The sequence below is a fragment of the Phodopus roborovskii genome, unplaced genomic scaffold, assembly GCF_943737965.1.
Source record: "Phodopus roborovskii unplaced genomic scaffold, PHOROB, whole genome shotgun sequence".
Classification (NCBI taxonomy): Eukaryota; Metazoa; Chordata; class Mammalia; order Rodentia; family Cricetidae; genus Phodopus; species Phodopus roborovskii.
The window spans coordinates 5,239,189-5,257,263 of NW_026126515.1; the positions used below are offsets into that span (position 1 = coordinate 5,239,189).

An 18,075-nucleotide genomic window follows, 5' to 3' on the forward strand; every position below is an offset into this window, starting at 1 on the left:
TATAAGTGTTTCATTCTCAAGGCCAATGTGGCTTTTCCATGCCATAGCCTGTTCTCTTGAAGACCTCTGTACTCATAGAGCATGGTAGAATCCCTCTTTTCTGATGGCCAGAGCCAGTGGAGATGATGGTGACTGATTACTTGATGTGCTTTCAGTGACAAAAAGAGTGGTGTAGAATTATTCCCAGGATGCAGTCATTGGGTAGGGCTGAATTTATGTGGGATTGAACAGGCTGGCAGTAGTCTTTCCTGCCTCAGGACCATTGGGGCCATCATTCTTCCTTCTGGAGTACTGGAGCTTTTTTGTTATTGTTCTATTTTGAATTGAATTCTTAATTTTCAGCTAGGCATGGCATAGACCTGCAATCCTGTAACTTGGGAAATGGCTCATGGGAGATTAGAGGGTTAGGAGCCCTGGATGTCGGGGATCAGACAGCAGGAGGGAGTTGAGAAGGAGACATAGTCATCACTTAGCAAGGGCACTCCTCTAAGAACTTCCTTATAACATGTATTCAAAGTCCCTTGGCCATTACTTAGTCTCATAACCTCGCCTGCTATAAGGGATAGAAGGAAAGTAATTGGGCCAAGAGTCTTGGCACCAGGAAAGAAGGTATTTTATGTAAATGAAAATCAAGGAGAAGACAGCTCCATTTGTAATCACCCTATAGATAAAAGACAGTAGTTCAAACCCTGTCACCTCCCTCTAATAATTGTTGTTCAATCTGGATAGTTTATGTGGCAGATCCTGGTCATTTAACAGATTCTAATGAGCTATAGAAAGAACATTGGGTGAGGTTATTATTTCAGTACAAGCTGTCCACTAGATGGAGCCAGTGCCTGGATCATGTGAGTTCACCTCTCCAGAGTCTGGCTATTTCCTTTTACTTTGAAGAAGTTATTTTAGAGGATAGCTGTTTTTCTTAGGTTAAAAATTCTTAGCTAGAGGGTGTACTACTCTTATGGATGTCCTGAGTTTGATTCATAACACCCACATCAGGCAGCTCATAACTGCCTTTAATTCCAGCTCCTAGGGATTGGATACACGCACACGCACACATTATTAATTAGAGCCAGGGTGGTACAGACCAGTAATCCCCACACTTGAAATGCAGAGGCAGGAAGATCACATGTTCAAGTGTAGCCTGGGCTACCTGTTGAAGTCCAGGCTAGCTTGTCTCAAAAAACTAACCAAACAAAAAAGTTAAAACAAACAAACAAACAAAAAAACAAAAAAGTCTTAGTTGACTGATAAACTTGGAAAGGTACATTCTAAGGCACTCAGTAAATCAAAGACCTCACAAAGAATTACAGTTTTAAAGAGAGTATGTGGCTTGTGATATCCATTAACACTTTTGTATTTTGTTCCTCTCTCCCCTCTAGAATCTATACCCCATTCACAGAAGACACTGAAACTGTAGGCCAAAGAGCCCTGCACTCGATTCTGAATGCTGCCATCATGATCAGTGTCATCGTTGTCATGACCATCCTCCTGGTGGTTCTTTATAAATACAGGTGCTACAAGGTAAGCATGAGATGCAGCTTTGCTGTCTGCCTTGACCTGCGGATCAACTGTTTTTTCTTGTTCCACACTTTGTTATTATGTATGTGAGAAGAGAGAGGTTATGTGTGTGTGTGTGTGTGTGTGTGTGTGTGAGAGAGAGAGAGAGAGAGAGAGAGAGAGAGATGAATGAATGAATGAATGTATGTATGTGCAGGCCTGGGCACAAAGAGGACAACTTTGTGGAATAGGTTTTCTCCATCTTTTCTTGGGTTCTAAATATCCAGTCCTCAAGGTTGCAGACACTTGATTTACCTCTTGAGCTGCCTCATAGCCTTCTTGTCTTATTATGTACTTGATGTGGTCTAGTAAAAAAAAAAAAAAAAAAAAAAATGCCTTATATTTGGATCTAATTTTTAGCTATTTCCCATTTCATTATGTAGATGTTTAAAGTTCCAAAAGACATAACTGGGAAACAGATGTTTCCATGTAAGAGCATATAACCTGGTGGTATTTTCATGTAAGATCAAATAGCCTGGCAGTGATAGCACACACCTTTAATCACACACACCTTTAATCCAAGCACTTGGGTGGCAGGAACTGGTGGATCTCTGAGTTTGAGGCCAGCCTGATCTACAGAGTGAGTTCCAGGGCAGCCAGGGCTACACAGAGAAACCCTGTCTCTAAAATGAAATGAAATGAATTGCTTTCAGTACTGCAATTCATATTGTACCTGTGGCATTGGAAAGGGACGTGCCCTAAGACTGTTGTGTATATCCTTATTGACAAATAGCACTATAGGATTTATGTGTCCTATAAAGCCACCTTCAAATGCTATTGAAAAACTCAACAGTGACTGGCCAGCTCACTTGAGAAATCTCAGCATCATTTGTGTGACCTCTGGCCTTGGCCACTGGGCCCAGAGAGAAGGTACAGTAGTGATGCAGGCCAACCTCCAGCCTCTCTTCCCTCTTTCTTGTTCTCTCTCACTAAGTGACTGCCTCCTGAGTTTCAGCCACCTAGCACATATTTCAGAGTCAAACCCCAGAAAAACAACAAATCATTATAAGTGTGGACCTTTAAAAATCATTCTCAAATAATAGGAATAATAATTACTGCCTCTCCAGATTTAAAGTCTAATTATTTCCTCCTAGATTTTTCTGTGTATTCCTTTTTGTTTGTTTTTGATTTTTTGAGACGGGTTTCTCTGTGGCTTTGGAGGCTGTCCTGGAACTCCTTCTGTAGATCAGGCTGGCCTGATCTGCCTGTCTTTGCCTTCAGAGTGCTGGGGACTAAAGGTGTGTGCCACCACCGCCCAGCCTTCTGTGTGTTCTTAAACATGGTTAAAATGTGTAGTCAATGTGTGTCCTTTGTTAACATTTACTTTACCATAAATGCTTAGGAAATATTTCTGTGGTTATGTAATACTTAGCTTGGTGAGTATAATTTGTGTCTTCTGAGTTTCCTGATGTTGGACATTTATTTCTATTTACTACTATAAAAAGTGATATCTTTTAAGAATAGACCTTTTTCTGTTATTTCCTTAGGGTAAAATCTTAAACTTAAATTTTTTCTGAAGCAAAAATTATATACAATTATATACAATTGTTTTGTTTTATTTTTGTTTTGAGACAGGGTTTCTCTGTAGCCCTGGCTGTCCTGGCTGTAGACCAAGCTGGCCTCAAACTCAGAGAGAGCCACTTCCCTCTGCATCCTGGGATTAAAGGTGTACAATACCACCAGCTTTCTACGAGTTTTTAACTCATAGTGTGCCAAATGATTTTTTAAATTTTCTTTTTAGCCTTACTCATTTTAATACACACACACACACACACACACACACACACACACACACACACACACACACACACCACGTATATGCCTGGTGTCTTAGGAGGTCAGAAGAGGGTGTTAGATCCCCTGGAACTGGAGTTACAGATGGTTGTAAGCCACCACATGGGTGTTGGGAGTTGAACTCCAGTCCTCTATAAGAACAAGTGCTTTTAACCTGCTGAGCCATCCATCTCTCCAGACACAATATTGTTTTGTATTTATTTTATATTTATTTTTGTATACATGTGTGTCTGCCACATATGTGCAGAAGACCAGAAGAGAGCCTTGGGTCTTCTGGAGTTAGAGGACTGACAAGCTGCCTGACATGGGTGCTTGAAACCAAACTCATATCCTCTGGAAGATCACCGAGAACTCATAACCACTAAGCTATCTCTAGCTCACAAAACTATTTTTCTAAAAAGATCTACAATTTGTGTTGAACACTAATAGTAAATGAGAGCATCTGCCTTAACCTTCACTAGCTTTGATTTTTTTTTTTTTTTTAATTAAGCCAAATGTGGTCACACAACATTTATCACAGGCAGGTAGATACTTAAGAATTTGAGCCTAGCCTATCCTACATAGCAAGTTATAGACTAGCCAGGGCTCCGTGGTGAGACCCTGTCTCAAAATAAAGTGCGCACACACACATTTTTATAGGGTGAAACTCAATTGACTGCCAGCCGAGATCAAATCTTTTTCAGTGCCCACAGCTCTCGGCTCACAGTCTAACCTTGCTAGATGAACCTCTGCGTGTGTGGTGGTGTCAGCCTGACAGGTAAGCGTTGTGATCTGACAGGTGCAGAGGCCACTGACGAGGGAAAGTACATGATGGTGACAGGCGTCAACTCTCAGAAACTAAAGGGAGCGGCTGAGTCCTCCCCTTCCGTGAATGTTGTGTTCTCAGGGGTCTTCTGTGCCCCCTCAGTGCCGGCTGTGTGAGTCTGTGTCCGGGGTTTAGCTGCCAGTCCCTTTCTTGCCTTAGTGGGCATGTTCTAGAACTCGACTGATTACAAGCTGGGCTTGTTCTTTTGCCTGCTTTTGAGATTTAATTAGGGGTGGGATTCTGCCTCTTCCAGGTTCATTCTTTCCCACTCGCAGATTTCCTGCTTTTCTTTTTCAAAATTACCTTGTACTTGGATATAGAGCTGTGGACTCAGCATTGAACTTCCTGAAGCTCCCCCCCCCCCCAGTGATCTTGGTAAATTATTTCATTTCTGTGTGCTTTTTACATTTTCACGTGTAGAAAAGAAACCACCATCTGTAAGCCGCCTCCGCTTCCCTGTTTTAAGTTTTTCCATGCAGTGATCCATTGCTGACAGTATAGCAAACTACATAGACTTTGTGCATGCGCCTTGTTTCATTTACTGTCTCATGAGCTGTTATCTCAACTTTACAGATGAGGCATAGAGGCAGGGTCACAGTTGCTGTGAGTCCAAAGTTAGTCAGTGTGGGAATTTTAGTTCAGAATTCAGCCTTGGCTCAGTCATTATGTAAAAATCCTCTCAAAGCTAGTCCTCAATTCTTAAAAGCTGTGTCTCACGGGAACTATTTCCCCATGCTGGACAGTATTTCCCTGATCATATCTGCTGTCTTTTTCGAACTTAATTCTTCTGGACGCTTCTGTTAATGTGCTGTCTGACTTCATTCCTTTCCAGGTTCCTCTGAAGCTCATCAACCCAAGTCCCAGGCATTGGAGTGGTTCCTTTCCCTTTGTTTCTTAGCGACTCATAGGTAGGGCTGGAGAAAAGAGTCATCAGTAGGGGCACTGGCTGCTCCTGCAGAGGACATGAGTCCACAGTGCACTTCCTAGTCATCCAGGGAATCTAACAACCTCTTCTGCCTACACATAGGGTAAAAATAAATCTTTAGAAAAGAAAATCATGCCGGGCAGTGGTGTCCACCTTTAATCCCTGTATTCAGGGATACAGGGGCAGGAGGATCTCTGAGTTCCGGGATAGCCAGAGCTAAACCCTGTGAGGCGGGGGAGAGAGAGAGAATGAGAGAATGAGAATCATTTAATCTCAGGCTTAATTTTGTACCCTCAGATACAACTTTTAAAATTATGCTTTAAAATTAGTATATGTCTGTGTGTGTGTGTGTGTGCGCGCGCGTGCACAAATATGTATGTATGTATTATGTATGAATGTATATATGTGGGCATGATGTGCCATGGCTCATATGTGGAAGTCAGAGGTCAGTTTGCAGAAGTAAGTTCTCCCCTTCCATGTTGTGTGACAGACTTCTCCTGAAGCACACATCTATTCACCCCAGAAAAGGAACCCAATTTGGTAAACCAGTGAATTTTTTATTGGGGTTACTAACAGGAGTTAGTAACTTCCTTACAGGGCGCAGCAATGTTCCAAAAGCAGCTGTGTCATTGGAAAGGCAGCCCCAACATAAATGATGATTGGAGCTCCCTGCACTGTTTGCAGGCAGCTCTCCAAATATCTTTTTTTCTTTACTTGAGCTGGTCAGAATCTCCACCACAAGCAACTGTTTACTCCTCTTTATGTTGTTGGGGAGTAGCTCTCAAGTATCTTGCATTTTCTGGGCTGGAGAGATGGCTCAGCAGTAGCACTGACTGTTCTTCTAGAGGTCCTGAGTTCAATTCCCAGGAACCACATGGTGGCTCACAACCATCTGTAATGAGATTTGGTCCCCTCTTCTGACATGCAAGCATATATGCAGACAGAACGATGTATACATAATAGATGAATAATTGAATTTTCTTTCAGCTATATGACCTTTGACCTATTTGTGGTTCATGAACATCCATCTCTTACATCGAATGTTTCAAATCGGAGGAAATAATTGCCATATGAGAGCATCCAACTCAGTTGTCATGCCTGGCAGCAAGTGCCTTTACCAACTAAGATGCCTTGCAACCCCAAACACAACTTTTAATTCAATGTTTTAGCTTAGATGTCATTGCTTGTTGGGCCCATGGTTCCGTTGATTGTTTTTCTGTACATAACAATTCTACTCAGATACCTGTGAACACATGCATTGAACTAATTATCTTTCTGCCGTCCCCTTACCCTCAAAGGTCTTCTTTGCTAGCTATTAATGTTGTGATCATTTCATCTGTTGCCTTCTTTCTTACCAGTCACTTACTTTTGCATCTTTCTCCAGGCCAGCCCTTTCTGACAGTCCCTTAGCTTGATTTCACATACCACCAAACAAAGGGACTTCCTCCCATGTCTTGGTTTTCTTATTGTTGTTGTTTGTTTTTTTTTTTTTTTTTGAGATAGGGTTTCCCTGTGTAGCCCTGACTGTCCTGTAGCTCCCGTTGGAGACCAGGCTGGCTTTGAACTCACAGTGATCTGCCTGCCTCTGCCTCACGAGTGCTGGAATTAAAGGTGTGTGCCACCACCCCCTAGCCTGAATTGTTTTTGTTTTGTAATGCTGAACTCAGAATAGGTTGGGAAGTTATGTTCCCTCCTGGTCTCTTCATTAAAGACTAAGAATTGTAACATACATATTATCTTGCTAGTTGTGTATGATTATCTTTTTCATGCAACTGGTATTTTTTTCTAGTATTTATATGCTGAGTAATTTGAGTTGTATCTTGGATGCTTTATTTTGAATTTTTTAAAACTTTCAGTGGGTCTGAAAAGATGGCTAGGTGATTAAGAACTCTTCCAGAGGACCCAGATTTAATTCCTAATACCCATATAGTGGCTCACAGCCATCCATAACTCTGGTTCCAGGGGATCAGATGCCCTCTTCTGGCTTCTGCAGGCACCAGGTGCACACATGGTGCATAGTCATGCATGTAGGCCACAAAGACACATAAAGTAAGTAATAAAATCTTAATTTTTTTTCAATGCCATGTACACACCTTAATCGCAGCACTCAGGAGGTGGAGTCAGGCAGATCTCTGTGAGTCAAGGCCAGCCTGGTCTACAAAGTGAGTTCTAGGACAGCCAGAGCTGTTACACAGCTGTTAACCCTGTCTCAAAAAAACTTTTTTTGCAAGGTGTGTGTGTGTGTGTGTTTGTGTGTTTGTGTGTGTGGTGTTTATAGGCTAGCCCAATCTACATAAAGAGTTCAGGCCAGGCAGAGTTTCATAGTGAAACCCTGTCTCAAAAAAACAACAAAACCCAGAGGTGTCTAGAGTGAGTTCCAAGACTACACAGAGAAACCCTGTCTCAAAAATAACAAACAGAGGCTAGAGAGATGGCTCCATGGTTAATAGTACTGGCTGCTCTTCCAGAGGACCTGGGTTCAATTCCCAGCATCCACAGAGAGGCTTACAATTGTCTGTAACTCCAGATCAAGTGAATTTAACATCTTCTTCTGACCTCTGCCACTACTAGACTCACAGGGTGCATAAATATGCGTGTGCATGTAGGCAAAACACCCATGCATATAAAAAGATACTTTAAAAAGAGTCCTGTCCACATATGCTTCCTGGGAGATAGGCCCATGAGTTCATGAATGGCTTCCAGAGGTGATTTTCGGTTTCTCTAGACTTCTCTTTTTGGTTCCTCCAGTCAGAGACTGTTAACCTGGTGTCAGGGCTAAAAGATGGGAAGTCAGAGAGAAAAAGAGCGATTCATCCCATTCCCTGATGCCTTGACCCCATCAGAATGAAGATTCCCTGGGCTCTACCACTCTCTACCACTCAGGCTGGTGGTGGCCAGGCTTGGGAGACTAGAGAAAGGAGAAGGGACCTTGTGTGGGCGGGAGTGGGTGGAGCTGGAGGGTGAAGGTGCTGCTGGAGTGGCTACCACTTGCCCTTCCCCAGCTGCCCGTCTGTCTCTTAGTGCCCAGCGAGCTGGGGCAGGCGTCCTTCCGTGTGCAGTTGCTCTCAGAGGAGGGAGGGACACGTGGAATGTGCTGATTCTGTCATCTCTAGGCACGATCTTAACATATTTGGGTCAGTTCTGTATATCTTTTAATTATGCTTAGTTTGGAATGTTTGTGTCCAATTCTTATTTCCATGCTTGTTCATTTGTGTTATTTCATTGTTTTTAATGTTCCAGCTGGTTGTACAGAAAGTTATTGTTGACTTTGACGTCTGTGGAAATAGCTTTTGAGCCAGACATTCAGAAGCTTGCTGGGACCTGTTTGAAAATAAACCCTGAGTATTTCTCCTATCAGTAATTTGATTGTGTGGTCTCTGCAAGAAGCAAAACAAACAAAGACAAAACAAAATAAATAAATAATCAAAACAACCTTACAGAAAAGGCTTGGTCATGACATATCACTTGTGACAGATGAAGTATAACGTTAAAGCCATGAGATTTCCAGCCTGCATAGCTCAGGGTTAGAGAAAGTCCTCACCACTGGGAGCAGAGCGAACGAAGCTCCCGACTTCCAGAGCCTTTCCTGGGGCACTCAGCTTGGGGGCTGAGAAAGAAGAGAAAGCTTTCTTGCCCCTTGATTGTCTTAAGTAGAGGGTATCCCTTAGTCATCAGGAAAGGCTTTGAGAGTCATAGGTGACCAGCCTAAATAATTTACAGCCTCATTATGGGTAAGTGAATTATAAAGAATGGACAAATATTCTGTCAGAAGTACCTAAACAGAGAAGTTAGGAAGGGGATGCTGATAGCTAATGAACAGGAGAGAAGAAAAAGAGAGAGAGAGAGAGAGAGAATCCTTAGTAGTGAAAACATACTAAAAAATCAGATTAATATATTTGGCATATTGATGTGATAGAGATTAATCCAGCCATTTTTGTAATTATTAACCAGCATGTATTCATAATCAAGTAATTATGAAAACATTGTACACTTTAATTAAATTTAAGTAATTTTTTAAATTTAGTTTCTGTAAAAGAATTGAAAATACATAAAGAAAAATGCATTCCAGGACATTCATGTTAATAGAAATAATAATTGGATGAGGAAAGGGAATATTAAATACATGCAGATATAAACAATACAGATTCCATATGTAGGGAAAGGTTCAATTTTGCCCATATGAGCGGAATATTATTTAAAAATAATGTTTCAAAAGATACTTGGTATAGTATGTGAATATGTTTATAATAAAGATGAAGTCTAGCTGGCAGCTGTGACATACCCCTATAATGCCAGGATTGAGGCAGGAGGACTATGAGTTTGTGGCTTGTCTACCCATCTCTCAAACCAGATTGTTTTTAAAAGCATAAATACAAAGCTGCATACTCTAGAATTTTGTTAAAAGACTTTCATACATGCTGACACTTGCAGGTAGAAATTGTGTGTAAAGAAAATGTTAGTTTTCTTTCAGTATTTTTATGTTTTCTAACTTCTATAGGTATTTGTTGCTTTAATTCCTGCAATACTGGAAATTGAACCCAGGGCTCTTCTGCATGCTAGGAAATGCTCTACCATGAGTTGTAACCCAGCATAATTTGCTACTTTGTGTCAAAAAAATTGAAAGGATTTCAATACTGCATATAAACAAGAATTTTAAAATTGTTTTTTTGATGTCTGTGAGGTATCTACTCATGAGTGCAGGTGCCCATAGAAGCCAGAGGGTTCAGATCTCCTAAGCACCTGTCCAGTGTGGTTGCTGGGAACCTAGCTTGGGTTCTCAAGAAGAGCAACATACTACCTCTCCCTCTCCCTCTCCCTCTCCCTCTCCCTCTCCCTCTCCCTCTCCCTCTCCCTCTCCCTCTCCCCCTCTCTCTCTCTCTCTCTCTCTCTCTCTCTCTCTCTCTCTCTCTCTCTCGTGTTTTGTGTGTGTGTCTTTGTGACATTTCTGTTTTATACCCTGACTAGCTCCTAAGATTTCTGAATATTCACTGATCCCAAAGCCACATTTGTTCAGCCATTTAAAAGTAAACATGGGTGGACTGTAGATAAGGCTCAGCAGTTAAGAGCACTGGTTGCTCTTCCAGAGGTCATGAGTTCAATTCCCAGCACCCACATGGTGGCTGACAACCATCTATAATGGGATCTGATGCCCTCTTCTGATGTGCAGGTGTACATCATATACATAAAATAAATAAAACTTAAAAGATATTTTTTAAAAAAGTAAACATGGGCATGGGTTGGAACACAGTAATATAGCAGTTGCCAGCATGTGCCAGGCCACAGGTTTCATCTCAGGCAGTACAAAGGAAAAAGAAAAAACAAAACAGAGCAGTTAACACACGCCCTGCTCCTGCATAAGAGCCTCCCTATTTAGGAGCTGTGGAATCTGCTGGTTATACTTGAATTGTCTCTTTTCTAGGTCATCCATGCCTGGCTTATTGTTTCATCTCTGTTGTTGCTGTTCTTTTTTTCATTCATTTACTTGGGGTAAGTAATAAGTTTTTGATCTCTCTTTTATTCACTCTGGTATCCATCACTACCCTTAGAGCCATGTACTTTGTTGATGAATTAATTATTCTTTAAGTAGTATTTTTTCCATATATGTAAAAGATGAGTTGGTATTGATAGGAATATTGTCTTTTTTTAAAATTTGTTATTATTTGTATGTACATGAGTGCAAGCACCCATATGAAGGCCAGAGAAGTACTGTGGATCAAACTCAGGTATCAGGCTTGCCAGGCAAGTGCATTTACCGGATGAGCCTTCTTGGTAGCCAGCTAAAGAGGTGGGGCCTCATGTCACAGTAGACATGCAGCAGTCGGAGGACAACTTGAGGGTGTTCTCTCCTTCCACCTGCTAGGTCCTGGGGATAGGACTCCCATCTTCAGGCTTCACAAGCATCCATACCCACTAAGTCATCTCAGCAGCCCCACAGTAGGGATTTTCTTGTCCTTTGTTTGCAATAAATAGACAAGTAAGGTTTAACAGCACTGGCTGCTCCCAGCATCCACATACTGGTTCATAGCCAACTGTAACACACTTCCTGGGGACCCTCCATCCTTTTCCAACTTACTCAAGCACTAGTCCACATACCAGCACATATACATATATGCAGACAACACACTCAGGCACATAGAAGTTCACATACTAGTACATATACATACTCATAAAATAAATTTTAAATAATTTTTTAAAGAAAAAAACCTGTCATAGCATTGTGTGTAATAGACTGTCATTTGTATCTAATAAGAATGTGTGTGTTTGTGGGGCTAGGGTAATAGCTCAGTAGGTAGAATGCTTGCTCAGTGCACATAAAGCCGTGGTTCTATTCCCACATAAGCCAGGAGGGTCAGAAGTTCTAGGCCATCCTGTGTTACTGATTGAGGGCAAGCCAATCTTTAAGCCTGTATGAAAAAAACAAAAAAGAGTATACATTAGATAGACTCTGGAAAGATAACATAAAATGGATTAATATAGCAGGGTTTTCCCTGAAGAGCAGAACTGTGGGATGGAGGGGAGGGAGATGTGTTATACATCTTTATACTGGTGTTGAGGTTAGTGTGATTTTAGTATACTTGAAATATTTAGTGTAATATACATTGCAACCTCATCTAGAAATTTTGAGATTTTACTTAAAATATTTTAGAATTTCAAAATGAGAGAGAAATCATCTTCCTGGACAGTCCCCTTGGCCTACAGTTTGTGCTTAAATATATTCTTCCTCTACAGCTCCTTAGGACGTCTACCGTAGTTACAATCTCTTAAGATGATAGGTTTGTTCTCCAGATGCTAAAGTGGTAGTTTTCTTCACCTAAAAAAGTTAAGCAGGGTCTGGGGAGCTGGCTCAGGTGGCCATGTGTGCTAGTCAAGCACGAGGGCCTGGGTTTGGCTATCCAGAATCCACGTAGAAGCCGGGTGCAGTGGCAAACTTCTGTAACCCCAGCGATGGGAGACAAACAGACAGATCCCAGGGATTTGCTAGCCAGCCAAGCTAGTTCAAACATCAAGCACTAAGTTCAGTGAGAGATGTTGTCTGAAAGAGTAAGGAAAATGCCCACTTTGGCCTCTTCGTATGCCATTATTGGCAAGCTCACCCGAGTACACCACTCAGGGTGCTGCTTGTTCTTTTGTTAGGAAGTGGACTAAGACAATACATAAGCACAGGCTTAGGATGCACGAGGCCTTGCGTTTCATCCCAGTACCACACAGGCACCCTAAAGAAAAGGTATTCGGGTGTGGTGACCTGCCTTTAATCCCAGCACTCGGGAGGCAGAGATGGGCAGATGTCTGTGGGTTTGAAGCCAGCCTGGTCTACAAAGTGGGTTTCAAAACAGCCAGGACTACACAAAGAAACCCTGTCTCAAAAAACCAAAATAAATAAATAAAGGTAAATCCAGTCATGCTTCTAGAGATTAATATAAAAATCTCTAGCTCTATTCTTTTTTTGTTTTTTGTTTTCTCAAGACAGGGTTTCTCTGTGTAACAGCTTCGTCTGCCCTGGAACTCGCTTTGTAGACCAGGCTAGCCTCAAACTCACAGAGATCCACCTGCCTCTGCCTCCTGAGTGCTGTATTCTTCTATAAAGACATTATTTTCATCAGTGGGATGGTGTAGAGAGCTGCGAAGTGCCATGCCTTAAAGATGGCGCTGGCTTCCACCCTCCACCTTCCTGATGGTAAGTGCTCTCTGTATTAAACAATTCCATATTTGGCTAAGGCTGAGGATCTGGCTTGCTTCCGTGTATGTGGACCTGTATGTTTTTTGTTTGTTTGTTTGTTTTTTAATCTATGTAACAACCTATGTCTTTCACTTATTTCTCTTGTCCAAATGGCTTTCAGATGCATTTCAGGATTTTTGTGTTTTCAGTTGTGGGACAACTTTAAATCAAAAAACATTATATTCTTCCCATTTCCAATTTGAAGCATTGAAAATAAATGACCCTTTGAGGCCCAGCTGATCCTTTACTGTCAGAAAACTGTCTTTCATTCTGATGTAGTCTGTATTAGTACCATTCAGTTGTGAATTTTTCAACAGCCTGTAATGATTAATGCATTTATAAAATGCTTTAAAAATTAATATACCAGATTAAAAGAAATAAGTATAGTTTCCCATCTCATGCAAATATATTTTAAGCAAATAATTCCTTTCACTGATATATGATAACTGCTTGGAAAATAGGAAAGGTAGAAAGTATAGGTCATTTTAATAAATATTGAAATCTATAATACACAGAAAATTTGAAATCTAATATACAGCATACAAATTACTTCAATAACTTAAATTACTGTTAGCTTTATTTATCTGACTCTTGAATCTGAAACTGAATTTACCAAAACATTTCACATAAAAAAAAAATAATTTTGGGCCTTTTGAATAAAAGTCATTCAGTTCAAAGATATTTCTCTGGACAGTATTATAATCTTAAAGCATCCTAACAGGACATCAGCGTGCAGTGTCAGTTCCCTTAAGAAAGTGCCAGTTCTGGGGCTGGAGAGATGGCAAGGCAGTTAAGGGTGCTTTTTGCTCATACAGAAGACCCAAGTTCAGTTCACAGCAGCTACATAGCAGCTCACAACTATCCCTGCATCCAGTTCCCTCTGGTGGCCTCCAATAACATGCACATAACACCACACACACACACACACATACACACACACACACACACACACACACACACACACGTACACACGTACACACGTACACATAATTAAAAAAAATAAATCTTAAAATTCTAATTGTATATCAGAACTAAGTAATGGAAAGAACTTGATTTGGATTCATGTATAGAATAAAATGATTTAAATAAAAATTTAAATGTATTAATTTAAAAACATTTTTACTGTAGTAATTTGTGAAGACATATACTAAAAACAGACAGGTCCACATACACGGAAGCAAGCCAGATCCTCAGCCTTAGCCAAATATGGAATTGTTTAATACAGAGAGCACTCACCATCAGAAAGGTGGAGGGCGGAAGCCAGCGCCATCTTTAAGGCCCGGCACTGCGGCACTTCGCAGCTCTCTACAGGATGGGGTTTGTTTCTGTAGCAACAATGAGTCAAACTATGTTCTCTAAGTTTCAGTATGAACATGTGTTTCTGCTGTAACGCTTATTGGTCCTTTTTTTTTTTTTTTTTTTTTTCTAGTTTTCAGATACTTTAAACTGGGATTTTATAAAATATAGTATTGGCAGGGGGAGGGTCTAGGCCCTGCTCCAAATGATATGACAGACTTTGAAGATCCCCACAGAAGGCCTCACCTTCCCTGGGAAGCAGAAAAGGGGTGGGAAAGGGGCTTGGAGGGACCAGGGGAGGAGGGAAGGGTTCGGGAACTGGGATTGACATATAAAAAAAAAAAGCTTGTTTCTAATTAAAAAAAATATAATATTGGTATAGTATATGTATATGGTATTTTAGGTGGTATGATTTCCTTTTTTTAAAGTTTTTGTTATTTATAGATGTGACCTATAAAAATTCATTCATTAATATAAATAATGTGGTACCTGCTAAAATAAGTTCTGCTTGAGGAAAATGTGATTTTAAAAAATGTTACTTAAATGACAGTACAGCATAGGCCATAGTAAAACATAGATATGGATTTGAATAGCTAATGTTTCAGCATTCGGTATGTACTTGAGAATCATTGCACATAAGCCACTTCAGATCCTTGTTTAACTTTCCAGGGAAGTGTTTAAGACATACAATGTTGCTGTGGACTACATTACCGTGGCACTCCTGATCTGGAACTTCGGTGTGGTGGGGATGATTGCCATCCACTGGAAAGGCCCACTGCGACTGCAGCAAGCGTACCTCATCATGATCAGTGCCCTGATGGCCCTGGTCTTCATCAAGTACCTCCCTGAGTGGACCGCATGGCTCATCCTGGCTGTGATTTCAGTATATGGTAAAACTCAAGACTGACACTTTGTTCATCACAGAAATACTCACTGGTGTGTTTTCCTTCCTCTTCTAGTTATCTTGGTTTAAGGAAAATCTTAACGGTTATGTCCCATAGCAGTTTTACAGTGCTGAGGGTTGTATGTGGAACCAGTTGGTGCTAGGCAAGTGCTGGGCCTTGAGCCCCATCTGTAGCCCTGAGAGTGAGGGCTTGTAACATGTTTATCATGACTTCCAGTTGTAACTCTGTGTGTGCTGGATTCATGGGAGGAGTGGAGTCATAGTTTGCTGGTTAGAATACTTAAGACTCAGAACTCTTTCTCTTAGCAAATGTGAGGCCCTGGCTGTAGTCTCCAGACCACAGGAAACAAAACAGCAAAATAACATCTGTCATCAATAGTTTCATTGAGCTTTGATTTCCTTGGGAGATGGAAACAAGTTTCCAGGGACTTAAGAGTTCAGTGATTTTAATATACTGAGAAGTGCTAGCAGACTGCCTGACACATGTACAGTGTTCATTTTATTTAAAATTTTTACCATAGTTTTGGGGGGAAGGTCATGTGTCCGGGCATGAGTGTAGAGGTCAGAGAACTACTTCAGGGATCAATGCTTCCCTTCCTGCATGGCGATCCTGGGGATTGGATGAACTCAGATTGTCAGGGTTGGTGGCAGGCACCTTAAGTAAGCCACCTCACCGCCCTCAACTCAGTTTCTTTCTTTGAAATTTTTATTTTATGTATATGAGTGTTTTGCCTGTAAATATGTCTATGTGCTACATGCATGCCTTGTGCCTGCTGCAGAGGCTAGAAGACGATGTCATATTCTCTGGAACTGCATTTCCATCCAGTTGTGAGCTCCATGTGGGCCCTTTGAATTGAACCCAGTCCTCTAGAAGAACAGCCAGTGCTCTTAAGCTCCAAGCCACCTGTCAGTCCTTCCTCAGTTCATTCTAAGGTCAAAATCATACAGCAGCTTCTGTGGAATCACCCCTTTAAAGATTAAAATTTTCCTGATGTGGTTGGTGTGTATGTCTGTGATCTCAGCACTAGGCGGGTAGAGGTAGGAGAACCAGCATATTCAAGGTTATCCATAGCTAATGTAGTAAGTTCAAAACCAACCTGGCCCACTTTAAGCCTTTTTTAAAAAACAACAAAAATAAACAAAATCTGAGAGTGAGGTTTACATTTGTAAAATAAGCCCAATACCTGTTTCTACAGAAAGACCTGTGGATAGAACCCATAACTTGAGGGGCCCCTGCAGGAGTCATACAGGGAAGCAAGTGTGTTGGCAGTGCACACCTTTGATCCCAGCACTTGGGAGGCAGAGGCAGGCAAATCTCTGTGAGTTCGAGACCAGCCTGGTCCATGGATGCTATTTCCAGGACAGTCTCCAAAGCCACGAGAAACCCTGTCTCGAAAAACCAAAAAGAAAAAAGCAAAGAAAAGCAATGGAAAACCTGGTTTAGACTGACTTCATCAACCTGAACTTCGGGGAGTCTAATGCAAGGCAGGCAAATCACCAGCCTGGTCTACAGAGCGAGTTCCAGGACAGCCAGGGCTACGCAGAGAAACCCTGTCTCCAAAAACAAGACAAAACAAACAAAAAACCCTGACCTCAATACCTTTAGGACTGGAGAGATGGCTTAGTAGTTAAGGTTGCATCCTACTGCAAAGGACCAGAGCTCAGTTCACAGCACTCACATACGCACAGCCATAAAGATATACATGAATACACATAATTAAATTTCAATTTTAAGAATTGTGAACAACTGCTGTGACATGGGTCACATTAATACTCTAGTCATGAGTAACAGGGTGACTAGCTTTATCTTCCCGCTCTTGTCCACGTGAAAGCCAAACAGATCCCTCTCAGAGACTACTGGGTGGCCCCCATTCTAAAGAGCATCAAAGTATGTGGTGACCTGTAGCTGGAAACTGCCACCCTTTAATGGACAGGGAAAGCCTGTGGGAATAGAACTCAGCCAGTCAGTGTGTATGTGTAGTCGGGGTTAGAAAAGTATTTGCTCTATTAGGTCACATCTGGGTGATCTAATCTTACTGAGGTTTTGTAAACCTCCTATCTGTCCCTGAGAAAGGGAAGAAAGGCCAGTTTGGGGCTAGTGAGGTGGCTGAGCCTGTAACAGCTCTTACCACCAAGGCGGACAACCTGAGTGGGATCTCCAGAATCCATGTAATGATAGCAGAGAACCAATTCCTGCAAGTCCAGCATACTCATACACAGCAATGTACTTATCACAGACTTGTTTATTGCTAAGAAGCTTGAAGGTTACAGAGGTAAAATATTTGCCTCATCTCATGTGGCTTGACCTAGAATCTGAATTCTAAGCTTGTGATATTCTCTCCATGACCCTCAACCCTCTGCTCCTAGCACAGGTGACCTCCTCCGAGCTTTGGGTCTTCTGAATGTGGAGGAGCTGTGTAGCCAGTTTTAGATAGTGACTCTCTCAACTCTGCTTCTTACAAAGTATCAAGATGTTTTGTCAGAAGTGTTCTGAAAATGTTTAAGTGAATTAATTTTCATTTATTTCAGTTGCCCTAAAAATAACTGAATCTATTTATTTCAAAATTCTATAAGGGGAAACATGTCATAAAAACCAAAGGAGTTACAGGATGTGGCAGCTTTAAACCAGCTGTGATCTCATTAGTTGCAAGTACAGGAAATTTCCTTTTTCTCACTTGAACACATAAAAGGAAGTGGCGAGAGGAGGGAGTTACTGGTGTATTGCTCTTGCTATTGTACACAGACATGACCACTGAAGCCGTCTGAATGACAGTGATGTCGGCTGTCAAGTCTTCCTTTACAAATTTAGCTATACCTGTTTCATATTTTTAAATGTTTGAGGTTATTTTCAGGATTTCTGTAACACAGAAAATGTAAGAAAAATTGTAGTGCATGGAAGAAAATGGTGTTAGAATCAAATATAATTTAGGCATATTGCTTCCTCTCTGAGCTGCTATTTTTATGAAATAGGTCAATTTTTAGCATCTCATATGTTTTGAGACCTAAATATTTGTGAAGTACTTTATTGACTGGAAACTGAAAAAATATTAAACTTTGTCATTCGCTATCACTTTATT

At 41.2% G+C, this 18,075-nt stretch overlaps 1 protein-coding gene across 3 annotated transcripts in view; it reads left to right on the forward strand.

Annotated features, from left to right (window-relative positions):
• Window positions 1-18,075, forward strand: part of Psen1 (presenilin 1) — a 50,686-nt gene that overhangs the window by 23,998 nt on the left and 8,613 nt on the right. For all 3 annotated transcript variants that reach the window (XM_051196292.1, XM_051196294.1, XM_051196293.1), the window contains 3 exons: window positions 1,380-1,521; window positions 10,501-10,568; window positions 14,764-14,984. In XM_051196292.1, coding sequence (XP_051052249.1) covers window positions 1,380-1,521; window positions 10,501-10,568; window positions 14,764-14,984 — 431 coding nt within the window. The remainder of the gene's footprint in view (window positions 1-1,379; window positions 1,522-10,500; window positions 10,569-14,763; window positions 14,985-18,075) is intronic.